General features: G+C 31.1%; 1 protein-coding gene across 1 annotated transcript in view; it reads left to right on the top strand.

Moving 5' to 3' along the window:
* LOC117169497 overlaps positions 1 to 14,265 on the top strand; it is a 91,496-nt gene that overhangs the window by 18,653 nt on the left and 58,578 nt on the right. Inside the window, exon 2 of the mRNA XM_033355909.1 lies at positions 2,800 to 2,967. Coding sequence (XP_033211800.1) covers positions 2,806 to 2,967 — 162 coding nt within the window. The 5' untranslated portion in view covers positions 2,800 to 2,805. The remainder of the gene's footprint in view (positions 1 to 2,799; positions 2,968 to 14,265) is intronic.

Here is a 14,265-nt window from a genome sequence, read left to right as displayed (position 1 = left end):
GGGGGGGGCAGCTGGGAAATCCCGGCTGTGCATCCATGCCAGTCCGCCACTGCTAATATTGAAGATTTTTGGTTATTAATTTGTTGAATTTGGAATAAAATTTGGCTTGACAGTAAGTATTTAAAATGTAAAATTTTGTTTCCGGCCAAAACGATTAGAAAACAAAACTTCTACTATTTGTTGCTTGTAAAGTTTAAAGACTTTTATCTCTTATATAACATTTTGCAAAACGTTAAATTTAAGATCGTGAAAAGTTGAGTTTTGAATAAAATTTTAATTTTCAATGGATATAATAAATTATTCACATTTTTTGTGAAAAATAAGTGTAGGATGAAAATGAATAAATTGTGAAATTAACAGATAAAGTTATATATAGGGTCATGGAATTTTAAGAGATTTTAGTCCTAAATAATGCCCATTTTATCGATTAAGTTTATAATCGGATCAATAAAAAAAATTTCAATTTTGAAGACTTCTTTCCATTTTTTTCAAACGCGGGATCGTAATTAGTTGATATAATTCTATAGAATTTTTAAAGCTATATAAATACCAACATTTTCATGTTTAAGAATATAATTTTTTCTTTATACGTATTTTTTTTATATTAGGAATATAGCATCATAATAAGTTTTAAATTTATTCATACTAAAAAGATGAATCGATTTATGTATTTATAAACACTCTATGACAAAATGAAGTTCTGATATACAGTGAAACCTCGATACTGTGCGGGTTTTGGGGCTGCCGTTGGGCGGAGACAAACCCGATATAGTACTGCTCCGGGTCTAAACGCTTTTGTTTGTTCAGGCCTAAGTGATCTGTATTTCTGTAGTTCACTGTATTTATAATAGATTTTACAATTTGTTTAACGTTTAAAATATAACAATGTTTCCATTTTTTAAATACAACAACTCGCACAGCACTGGGATATTGGGGGGTATCGAATTCATGTTAACAGATATCGACGCCTCCATTCAATACGAGCCTATGTGCTGCCAACGCCCTGTATGAGACTATTTCCTATATTTATACAAAGCGCATAGTCTCATACACGGCACTGTCAGAACATAGACTCATAGTGAATGGAGGCGTCTATATGATGTGGACATCCTAGAGATATTTTCTGGATAATTGCTGATTATCACAAGACAGAAATTTCGATATCGCTGGAAAATCTACGATATCCTAGGATGTCTATCGCTTCTTGGATATTAGAATATTCAGTGTAAGTATTTCCGAAACATTTAGAAAATACCCCAGGATATATTAGGGGTATCTCAGGGATATGAAAATTCTCATATATCCAGCTGACTTCATTTAAGATAAAAAATCCAAACTCACCTTTCCGACCTCTGACCCAATATTTGGTATAATGAATGTATTATCTGGGAAATATTTGTAAAATAAGTAGCAGGTATTGCGTTCTAATTCAATAAAGAAGTTGATCATAGAACTCTTTTATCATGATCATAGAAAATGGAACGGCCCAATTTTTCCTAAAGTCATAATTCTTTAAATGTATAGTTATACTTACTTTAAAAATAAATACACAAGAATTCAATGAGGAAGGACAGCGTTTATGACCATATTTTTATTAAAGAATACGCAACGAACTGCGAGGTCATAAAACGGTCAAAACAATAACGTTTAACTTAACTGTGAGACCTCGCAGTTGGTTCTTTATTTTTTAATAAAAATATGGACCAGTAATCAACAAAAAAAAATTTTTTAAATAGTCAAGAGTTTAGTCTAATTTTTTAACTTTAAACTCTAAAGTAGAAACAGGCTGTGTTGATAAGACAATTATATAGTTCTGTTCTGCGTAATGCTTAGAATGATACTTTGTCCCCTTCCCTAAACCACCTGAACGCTTCACATATATTGTGAATGACTCCTCAACAAACTTTCAGAAAATAGTTTAATTTAATAAATTTTGCCATACTTAAAATTGACAGTAGAAACGGATAGTACTGGAAAGACATTCGGAATTTGATGTTTTTCACTGATTAAATTACATTTTCTGATGACATTGTAAATTTAAAGCTTAAATTTATCGTAATAATTAAAACGACGAAAACGTGGAAATTATTAATAAATTCTAACAAAATTTCGAAAAATATTCAACAATTTAGTCTATTTTTTCAACTATAAATTCTAAAGTAGAAACAGAAAGTCTGGGCGAGACAATCACATTTTTATAGGGGGCCATCCATATATCACATGGATAATTTTTCACCACTTTTTGACCCCCCTCTCCCCTCGTGGATAGCTGTAGAATTTTTTACGAATGCCCCCCCCCCCCCGTACTTTGTCCACGTGGACATATTTGATGAAAATATAGATATTATTAGTATTCAAAAGCAAGGAGTCCAAAAGGAGCGATGAATTGGCTGAAAAAATTCGGATTGGCTTGGGAACGTGAGCTTAAACAGGATTTGAATTTTAAAGACAGAGTCGTGAAAAAAAATTATAATGAAAAAAAAAAATTATATTATGCGCAAACACAATATAAAAGTTCGAGTATACCTAGAGTATACCTTGTCTCATTTCAGTATATTTTCCACAGATTTAGGGAATTGTGCGTTTACGGAATTGTGCGTCCACGTGGTATATGGATGACCCCTAGCCTATACTTATGTAATGTATCAAATTTGTCCAAAAAAAGTGCAAGCCTGAATTACACAAAGTTCAAATTAGATTCTCCATAATGTTTATTTTAACTAAAATTGATTGATTTATTTATAATAGAAATCCAAGTTTTCCATCACGTAGACTAAAATAATTTTCTTTCTTTTTCAGTGAGTGATGGCCTTACGTTTGAGGGGAAGTAAAGATGTCAAGAAAAGCTCTTATTATGTATGGTATTTGGGGGCGAGGGAAGCCAAAGGAGTGGATGCTATGCCAAGTGCCATAGATTATCTGTTGGAACGTGAACGACTTCAAGAACCTTTCAAGGTCACTCTACAGGTGAGTGATGCCATTTTCAGATCCGGCTCCAAGTCACGAAAATGCCTCTCAATCCAAAAATAAAGATGCGCAATGACAATGTTCTTCGACTACAATAATAATATTATAATGGCACCTTTGTCTTTTGTCCAAGAATAGTGAACGCTTAGGGATTCTTCAAGAAAAAAATTTAATTTATTGTCTTATACCCGTCTTGTAACTTGCTGCTTCATATCGAATCCTCTAAAGTTTAAGGAATGTTTTAAATTCCATTTATTCCTTTTTGATCTCTTCTTCTATTTATCTCTCATTTATGTCATGTCTTTGGATTTTCGTATCTTCATTTTCGTATAAAATCCACATCCTATCAAAAACCTGAAATTTTACTTTTTAGCTTTTATTCAATGTGTCGGGTTGAGGCTTACAGCCAGTGTTACTTTTCATTTTTATTATTTGAATTTATATAGCTGCTGCTTAAGATAATAAATGACTAAGAAAGTTAAATATTGGAAAATCGTGGATATTTTTAGTGCGAGAAGATTTTCAAGTATCCTACTCTAATAATATAATTTTTTTATTTGATTTGATATTTTTTGAGTTTGTGAAGGTTGTAAAAAATTTGAAAAAAAATATTAAAAATAAAGCTTGTGTCTTGACTTAGCCACATGTCTACTAAACAATTTAAAAACAATGACCCGATATTCCATATATTTCTCGTCGAAAACCAAAACTTTTTTAAAGCACGACTTTTGGAAAACGCGCTTAAACATAAATCATGGAATAAAACATGATAAGACAAACTTACAATATAGTCGGCTATACCAGGGTACATTTCTAATAATTCCTAGATTCGAAGTACGCAAAAAATCTATTTTTAAAACGAAACTAGAAAACTCACTTAAAAAGGTATTTGATTATTAGAATAATTTTCCTTGGGGCGCTTTGTCTTTACTATAAGGTTCAAAGGTGCAAAAATAATATATTTTTAGTAAAATGGCTGTGTTTAATCGTTGCGAAAAATTGGAGAAGTTGGAAAAGTGGATGGAAAATTCGGGGCGACTAGTCAAGCTTATGAAAAATATTTGACTATTCTTCTCGAATTTCAAGACGACGAGTCATTTTGTAATAGAACATAAAAAGACACAAATTTAAGATCGCTGCAAATTCATTAAGAATATTTCAAATGTTCTTTTTAAATTTGTCCACTGGGGTGCGTGGTACTGTGTAGTGCATTTTTTCGATTTAGTATAGATTTATTTTCCAATTTAGCCAAAATGAATAGAATCATTCTTCCAATAATTCAAGTTTTCAACATATATAAGGTAATTTTCAACATTTTTAATTTCATTTTCCATATTTTTTATCTATATGTTTTTTTATTTCAGTAGAAGGAAAAAGTTGAGTGTGGAATTTTTTGTTTAGTGAAAAAATTGAGAAATTATATGAAATTAAATCTAAGTTTTGAAAAAGTATAAAAATGTAAAAAACAGTTCTAATATTAATATCATTCACTTTCATTTCAAGTATGCCTTTTTAATTTTTAGAATTTTAGGGTAAACTGTGAAATTGATTATATATTAATTTGAAACCTCTGGAATATAATATCTTCGTTTTAAAATGTCAAAATATGATTCATTGATAATAATAGGGAAATTAAAGTTTGCTGCAAATCCCTATTTTAAAGATTTTTCCAATATCATTGTTTCGTTTTCAACCATATTTATCTCCAGATCAATGATGAATATAGTTGGTTCAGTTATGCCTTTTTCCTTGTAATTGCAAAGTTGTGTTCTAGGTACAATATGAGAAAAATGTTATTGAATCAAAATTATGCACTTTCAAACTCGTTCAAAATCAAATACTATTGATCGAAATGCATATTTAATCAAATAATAATGATTTACTTAGGTTTAACAGGGATAATATAAATTTGATAGTATTTTAATTGGAGTTGATGAGATCTGCAGTTGATCGAACGTGAAAGTGCGCCCTTTTAATTCAATACCATTTTTTCTCAGTGTAATAGTTTCATTATTTCTGCACTGTAAAATTTATACAATTTGATAAAGTTTAAAATCCTTCTCGAACTTGGTTCCTTTCACTTCGAAAGGTTGGCTCTTAAAATTTTCAAAATGAAAATCTGATTTGAACTCGCCTGCTTTCACTTTGAAAGTATTGAAATATATACATAACCAGTTCATAATGATTGACACTTAAAAGAATTTCTGTCAATATTGCCCATTTTTCCAATCCCACGTTTTTCTAAGTAGAAATTATTTTTTTAACAAAGTAGGAACATTTGGAATTCAATATAAATACATGAAAGTGTACAAGTAACAATAAGTTTATGACAAATCTATTTTCTGAAGGAATTTATTGAATTTAATCAAATAAAGTATGGAAAAAAAAGAATTATTAGACATAGAATTGCCACTTTCTATTACTGTGCTATGAATTGTTTCTTCAAATATTTTTTTCTGAATGGATATAGCGGATTGTCGACATTCTTTATGTTTGAAGATATCCCGTGTTTACATAGGAAACGAAGGTAAGGTTTGCCTTGAAAAGAGGTGAATAACATTTTAACGCGTGGAAGTGAGGTAAAAATATAAAATAACGGTACAAGACGTTACGTTATGGCAACAACTCGATAAATCGAGTGGCAGTGCATAGTGACTTTCCATCTAAGTTGCAACGATGCGATGACGAACGTGCTGGCAAATCATTTGCTCAAATTAAATAAGTGTCCGCATCCCGTTTTGTCCATCAGGCATATCTCTTCCTCTGAGTATGGAATGAAGAAAAGAGAAAAGTCCAAACACTCTGTCCAGAAGCAAGTTTCAAAATTGTTGACGCGAACGACCCGATTGAAATCTGAAAAAGGAGACTGTGTGGCCCGGTTAGAAATTGCGAATGCCACGCGATGCAATAAACCTCGTTAACTGCCAAGTGAGTCTAACCAGCGCGTATATGGATGCGTTGCGTTGGTACATACACGGCTAACTCACAGCCGGGTAATCAGTGAGTTGCAGACTTTCGCCGGTTGACATCGACATGAGTTATTGTCCGTCCTTCACTTGCTACCATGGAAGAAAGGATTTATAGGAAATTAGATTTTCTGTATTATATTGCCAATTTTTCTCATTAAGAGGCATTTCCTGGAGAAAAGTGTTAACTTTGCTTATAGTAATTGAGCCATGCTTTATTAAGATGAACCAGTGAAATCTCACTTGTTGAAATAGCCAGAAGTGTGTTACTGGCAACCAGTGAGATTTTACTGGTTTACTCAGTGGAATTCCGTCATTGGATTAATCACTGAGATTCACTGATTCCCTCAGTGTCAGACGTACACGTTGTCGTCCGTCAGCTGGTTATGTATCCCACTTATCATTAATCACTTTTGTACTAACCTTTGAATTAGCTTTCGGAAACAGCACTTTATTCTAACAACAATCAAAGTCAAACCCAAGTGGCCCGGGGGCCTCTCCACTTTCAAGAAAAAGATATTAAATCTTCTGCTTATTGCGGCTAGTCTCTACATATTTCTAACACAAATACAAGTACACAATAAAGTTCGTTTTCGACAGTGTTCAGAAACATGTGAACTCGCAAAATGCAAAGACGCGATTGTCGACACGCGCGGACTAGATGACTGGACTTTCATGTCTTGGCCGCTTGGTGCGCTATATCATTGGTTGAATCTATCACTTGGCGTTACTGGTACAATCAGTAATGCTGTTTTACTTGCGTCACTTACTGGTTCACCCAGTCAAAATCGGAAAATCACTGGTTCAACAGCGATAATTCAAAATACTGTTTCAACTGGTGACAATTCCACTGAATCAGTTTAAGAGAGTGGAAAGCTAAAACTGTTTAGAGAAATCTGGTTTTAGCCGAATTTCTAGGCATCACAAAAAAATGCTGGTGTTAAATTTCTTGCAGCTCGAATTTCATTGGTCTCAGAATAAGAATTTTCAGTCTCATTTATTTTTATCAATGTAGTTACACGTCTGAGCATCTAGGAGAAATTATCATTTTGAGACTGAATTTTGGCTCATTTGGAAAGTTGTGGAGTGCTGAACTGCGCTGTCATCCATCTGAACATCTGTCAAAGCAAGTATTCGCTTTGAAATATTAGAATAAATAATTGTTAATAAACAAACTAATTAAAATAGTATTTAACTAATTTTCGACTTTCTTTCATTTAACAGTGCGTACTAGTCACTTAAAATAAAATTATAATTTCCTAATGCAACTTGATAATCCTAGGTTAGTCATGGCCATCGACATTTAAACTAAAGCCGGGATGTATAGAAAAAGTCATGACTGTTTACATATACAATTAGGTATTTTCACTTCACCCATCAGCTAACTTCACTTTGTTGAATTCAGAAAATCCAGAAGAAATTTCTTCGAACGCCAAGGCATCAATTTTGATGCAGATGGTCACGACTTAGTTTTTATATCCCGGCTGTGGTGGCTTGAATGTCATGTCGGTTTTGACTAACCTAAGATTGGAAATTATACTACTTCAAGTTCAATTTTTATTTCAAGGCACTAATAGTCACTGGTAAATAGGAGGAAATTAACAGTTAGGTCATTATTATTATAACTTACGTGCTTATCAACATCTATTTCGCCCAAATAACGCCCGAAAGAATCATCTTGACAGGTAACTGACAGTTTGAAGACGCTTTGAATGAGAAAAAACAGTCTCAAAATGATGAATTTCCCCTAGATTCTAATAATGAATCTGTGTGGTTCAAATTTGTTATAACTCAATTGAACATCGATTTTGGTGTACTTTCGAGGATCGGGGATTTTCTGTGATTTGACCAAATGCCGCGCCGGACAATAGAAGAATTATCATGTTAAATTAGTCCGGCTATTGGATCATTCCGATAAAAAATCATTAAAATTAGTTTTTTTTTTGTGGAGAAATATGTCTTCTTTTACATAATGCCTTTCTTCGCATCTCTTTCCAGGTTAAAATTTGAATTATAACTGTTTAAAGTTTAAAGTCTTGTTAAAAAACATGGAATCTTATGGTAAGGTCTTTCGCGGGTTCCAAAAATGGTTAATTTCGGCTTTAAAACATGTTGAATATTGTCAAAAAAACTGTTTTGGAGGCAGAAAATATAATTTAAAATTTGAATTACTGCTCGTTTGTACTTGCTTCCAAGGTATTTGAGCTTAATTTTAGCAACATATACCGAGGTAAAGTATGACGAGAACGGTGTGGTGTTGACTAAGTTGGCAAACAACTTCTGCTGGAATCCGGAAGTGCGCGAAATTTCAAACAATGAGGTTGTTGCCTGTTTATTTGTAGGTTAAGTTTATTTTATTAACATGTGGCTATGCTGCCAACTGTTGAGCGTGAAAAATGACTTTTACTGGGATCGAGTCAAATCAATATTTAAATTTACATTTTTATCGCCCAATTTATTAATTGCTATGCTGGCCAAATTTTGTATTTAATTCCAAATTTCACAAAAAAATAATCGACATAGCTTTGAAACGGTTTATATAAAATAAATATATCATTTATTTTCATCGTAAACGAAATTTCAAGGGATTTCAAAAGATTTGAAAGTTTCCAGTGATTTTAATGCATGTCAGAAGATTCCTAAACTTCTAAGGGGTTTCATGAGATTTAGAAGATTTTGAAATGATTTTAAAACATTTCAACAGCTCTAAGAAATTATGCAGTACAATTTAAGATATAATCTCAATTTTTTCTAGAGATATTGTACAAGATTTCAAGTGCTTTGTAGGAATTTAATCAGATTTTCAGCTATTTAACTGTATTTCAAAGGATCTCAAAGGATTATAAGGGATTTTTATAGGTTTTTTTCAAGAATTTCAAGCGATTTACAGAATTATTGCAGTTTCAAAGTGCTTTATGGGGTTTCTAGGGAGCTGAATCGTTTTAAAGGGATTTCAAGAGTTATATGTACGATATCCTTCGTAGTCTAAAGATTTCAAAGAATTTTCACACGAATTAAAAATGTTAAGAAAAATACAGAATTTTCAAAAGAATTCACAGAATTCCAAATGATTGCAAAGATTTCCAGGGGTTTCATGAGATTTCATAAAAGGTGTACACCATATTTCAAGATTGATCGCTAGATTTTGCAGTTAACGGCGTTTCCCCAAACTTTAGCAATAATTATTTTTAAAATTATTAACTTTTAAAATGAAATTGGAATGAAAGGGAAACATATTTTTTCAAAAAAAATTTTAATGATAAACTTATTAACCTTTTGAATTTTTTAAAATAATCAGGTGTATCTTTTCTTCACGATTCCAACGATATAAAAAAACTCATTTTTCGATTTTTTTGCAGTTCACGGTGTTTTTCGAAATCACAACAGTAATATACTTTATCACATTATTTTCTGAGCAATTTGTTGTATTTTTTCATTATGATGTTATGGAATATACGAAATAAATCTTAGAGATATGTTTTTATCTGAAGTTTGATGAACACGTTACAGACGATCGACAACCTCATTTTGTCAATCTATGGCAAATTATTCTCCAAAAAAGGTTTTTTATCTCTCATATAAAATTAGGTTGAATGAAGCTAGACGGTTTTAATTTTCCGTAGCTAAATTTGGCAATAAAATGCAAACAGTTCGTAAACAGGATGTACAGCTCTAATTTCTGAGATGAAACAGTAAATTTTTTAAAGGGTTATAATTCGGAGTTCGGTTAGGGGACTTCAGTGAAGAAATATAATTTGGAAAATTGAGATAGGCAATTTTCGTAAAGAATTAGATTTTTGACTTTAAGACGAGGAATTTTCTAAACGAATCTTCATTCTGATAGAACCGGAAATTTCTGTAAAGAATTATAATTATTATTTTAGGTTGAGTTTCGAAACAAGAAACCTTAAGAATTATAATCTTTTTATTTCAGGGCATGAAGTTGCTGTAATGAAGTATAATTTGGCTTTGAACAGGCCATTTTTTAAATCGAACGGGAATTTTTTACAAGAATTTTTATTCCGATTGAGAAGAAGAGAATTTAAAAAAATAATCCCTCTTCCAAGTCAGAATTCATCAGAATTTTAAACTTCCCTCTTGCAAAATTTGGAAAATGGAAGTTACTCAATAGTAACTTCGTTAGTTACTATATTGTTATAGGAAGGTACTATATAGTAATTTGCTAAAATTGTCATTGTTTGTTTGTTTATTAAATTTGCTTAGAATATTAACAAGAATAATCTTAGGACAAATTTTTTCATAGTAATATTGTTTCGCCTCAAATGTCTTGCAATATAACTAAAAAATCGAATTATTTGAAAATGTGAATATACACTTTGAGCACATAATTATATTATCAAATAGATTTTATTTATTGCATCACGATAAAAAAATCTCTGTTGCTCTATGGAGTGTAAGGAGCAAAAAAGGCATTTTTTCCCACTGTGATGTCATTTATTATCTACTCGTATCTCTGTATTTTAGACTTTTGTGTAACACTCATACTCGCTTTTGCAATTTGCCGAATTTTAAAAATTGTTCAAGTGCCGAGTCATTGAACCGATTTCACATTTTTTCAAATCTCTTTAAATTTTTAAATAGGAATAGTGTATCGATCTTGACACCGACAAATAAAAATAAATATTATGATTGATAGTCTCCAAATAAAAAAATCTGTAATGTACTCAGATTTATATCTATTCAAATTCGAAATGTATTTTTATTTTTAACTTTAATCGCAGGTTCGATCCTGAGGTAGATACGATCATTTATGATGAACTGAAGGTTTAATAACAGTTTCTTGACGAACTTCCTGACTTGCTACGCGAATGAACATCAAAAGCTTGTCCGCTTGGGTGGTGAATCTTTTTATTTTATTTGTTTTAGTTGAATCCGTATAATGACAACCCCCACGCCTCGTTTCCTCTGCAATTATCAATCGTTTACATCGTGACATAATAGTTAGTTCGAGTCATCCGGAGTCATTAATTATTTTTCTCCTGCTCACAGGACAACAAGTGGTATATCATTATTTTATAACAGAAACAATATAGATATATTCGTGTGATTATGAAGAAAGAGGTAATCGTCGCGATGAATTAGTTCAACAATAAATGATAAGACACTTTTTCTGGCGCTCGAGAGTTTAAAGTATTTTCATACGAAAAGTTCCGAAGAAATAAATTATTGTGGGATTAGTGATTATATAAGAGGGTATTATTCTTAAAATAAAATATTTATTCCAGAACTTCAAAGAGCACGCAGATTCTTACAGAAAATGTTTTGCTTTTTATCAATATTTTTGTTTTAAGAAATGTGAGGAAAATATTCTCACAACTTTTTAAATTAAACTTCGTAGAACAACATTTTCTGAGTTATATTATTATATCTTATTCTTCATTTATAGGGAGAGATTCTGTTCTTTTCTGAGTTTTGAAATAATTTGCTGAAACTTTGATGATATATTTTGATTTAACTCGGGAATTCGTTCAAATATAAGACTATTTTAAGAGGTATTAAAATTCGACCGTATTTTGAAAAAGATCAGAGATTCTAAGAAAGATTCGATAAGATACTAATGTTGGTTAATGATAAATCTCCTTGATTTTTTAAAGAGAAAATCGTTGTCAATTTTATATTAGATTGATTTAAATACTATAATTCTCCATTTTCACTCTTTTTAATTTTTTAAAAATTCTTGATCATTTTTTACTTTCCTATTTGGAAACTAAAATTGAAGATAAGAATCTTTAGTTCGAGAAGAATTTTTAAATTCAAATAATTTTAAATTAACTTAAAATGATACAAATCTTATCGACTGTTGTGAATATTAAAATATATATGTTATATATGTCAAATAATGTTGACTACTATATTGACGGGTACGATCACATTGACTGTGAAGTAGTTCATAACTGTGTGCATCTTTTTTTTTCAAACTTGTAATAACATGCATTTACTGTAGTCTTCAGATTATCAATTTATAGGTCTTAACTTTTTTATGAGGTACCAATTTAGAAGGCGTTAACGAAATCTTTTGGAAGATTTAATGAGATGCTCTGGGATTTTCTTAGATTCTAAGAAACATTTAAACGCAAGTACATTACAAAATTTAATGTAACGTTTATTCAAATTTTGTTTTCTGAAGTTTCAACATGTGTTGATGTTGAATATATATAAAAGTTCAAGGGAATTCATAGACTTAGGATTTCTGGAAAGACCCACCTTTTTTAGTTTTTCTTATATTTTGTTTACAGTTGCTGCTTATATAAGAAAGGCACCCTATCTGTTTTATCGGGGCTTAACCATTTTGGAGTTAGAGAAATTTTTTTTTCGAATTTAGTTTATTCGCCAAAAATCCAAAATATCACAAAAGACCAGGAGCTATTTTTTTAGTATTTTTCGAAGTCTGTAAACTTTTATCTGAACATTTTGGTGTTTTTTTGTTGTTTAAAAAAATGCAAAAATGCGATTTTTCTAAAATAGGTTTTAAAATGTGAATAGAGGTTTACCAAGAATGAAACTCACGAACTATGTAGTACATACTAGAAAGCCACGTGCGCGCTTGCAGAGCGCGCCTTCCTACAGTTGCATCCAAAAGTTTCTGGCAAAAAAATCAGTCAATATTCAGAATTTTACATCTCCGTCATAAATGCACCTGAATAATTCTGAATAATTCAACGCGGTCTTTGAGTGTTAAATAAAATCTTTTAAATACCGTTGGTTTTGTCCAAAAAGATCAAAATTGTGTTTAAAAAGACTAAAGATACGGTTTTATCCTCTTTAAAATAAGCGCGTCATGATCCATTTTTATCAAGCCGTCCAGAAGTTATGAAGTTTTTCATTAAAAACATCGCTTTTCTCAAGTTTGATTATTTCCGAATCTATACACTGAAGAAAAACTCTAAACGGAAAAAAGGTTTGTTTTTTCAAGTAGAATAAGGATGTACTAAACAAATATGATTTAGAACACAAAATTTTGTACTGTAGTACTCTCAGTGCTGGTTTCAATATACCCATATTCATAAAAAAAAATTTCATAAAAATTAATGGAAAATAATTGATTAATGTTATTTTTTAATCTAGTAATTGCAATATTTTTACATAAAAAATACAATTCATTTAAGAAAATATCCATGATAAAAATGAAAAAATGTTTTTTTCCTAAATTATATTTTTTAGTAGATCCTTATTTTACTTGAAAAAACAAATATTTTTTCTCTTGAGACTTTTTTTTACAGTGCACGGATTCGGAGATAAGGAAACTTTAAATGATGACTGATTTTTTTTTGTCAGAAATTTTTGCGTGCAACTGTATGTACGATAGTTTTAAAAATGTTATCTTAAATCATCGTAAGGGTAGTTTCCAAATAGTTGACAACTTTAAGTACCAGGGGTTTTCTACTTTTTAAAATCTTATGAGAGTTTGTTTAGAAAATATAAACAAAAAGCACACAGAAAATTGCCGATCCTCCAATGTACACCGAAATTGGTGTTCAATAGAGTTGCAACAAATTTGAACCACACAGGTTCATTCGGAGAATCTAGGGGAAAAGCATCATTTAGACACTGTTTTTTCTCATCCAGTGTAACGTGAAGTGTCGTCTACGAACTGTAAGTCACCTGTCAAGATCATTTTGCCGGTCGTTATATGAGTGAAACAGATGTTAATAAGCAGGTAAGTTATAATAATAATTACCTAACTTTTTATTTCCGTCCATTTACCAGCGACTAAATATTCTTGGAATAAAAATAGTACTTGGCGTGATGTGATATCCAAATGTCGTGTTAGTCAAAACCTACTATATGACATTCAAACCACCAAAGCCGGGATGTACAAACTAAGTCGTGACCGTCTGCATCGAAATTGATGCCTGGTCGTTCGAACAATTTTCCACTAGATTTTCTGCGGAAGTTTAAAGGTATCTTAGATATCTAATCTTGCAGTGGCTAGTGTCATACATGAAAGAAAAGGTAAATACAATTGTATGATAAAAACAGAAATTTGTTTTTCGTGATGAGTAGGGGCGTAAATTTGTATGAAACTTTAGCCTGATGAAAAGTTTCATGGAACATTGGGAGTTTCGTGAAACATTGCAATGTTTCAAATATAGCGGGGGGAACATTCAAACTGATAAGATAAAAGCCTATTAGCTATTTTCACATCAATAAACAGCTAACTTCACTTCGTAGATTGCTGAGGGAAAAATAAGGGAACAAATGTATGGGATTTTCTATATAAGTGTAGTTAAAAAATAGTTTTTATTTTTTAATTACTATTTAATGAAATAATAAAATAATAATAATGATGATTAATTACAAATATATTACA

The sequence above is a fragment of the Belonocnema kinseyi genome, chromosome 3 (genome assembly GCF_010883055.1).
Source record: "Belonocnema kinseyi isolate 2016_QV_RU_SX_M_011 chromosome 3, B_treatae_v1, whole genome shotgun sequence".
NCBI lineage: Eukaryota > Metazoa > Arthropoda > Insecta > Hymenoptera > Cynipidae > Belonocnema > Belonocnema kinseyi.
This window is presented reverse-complemented; position numbering and strand designations above follow the sequence as displayed.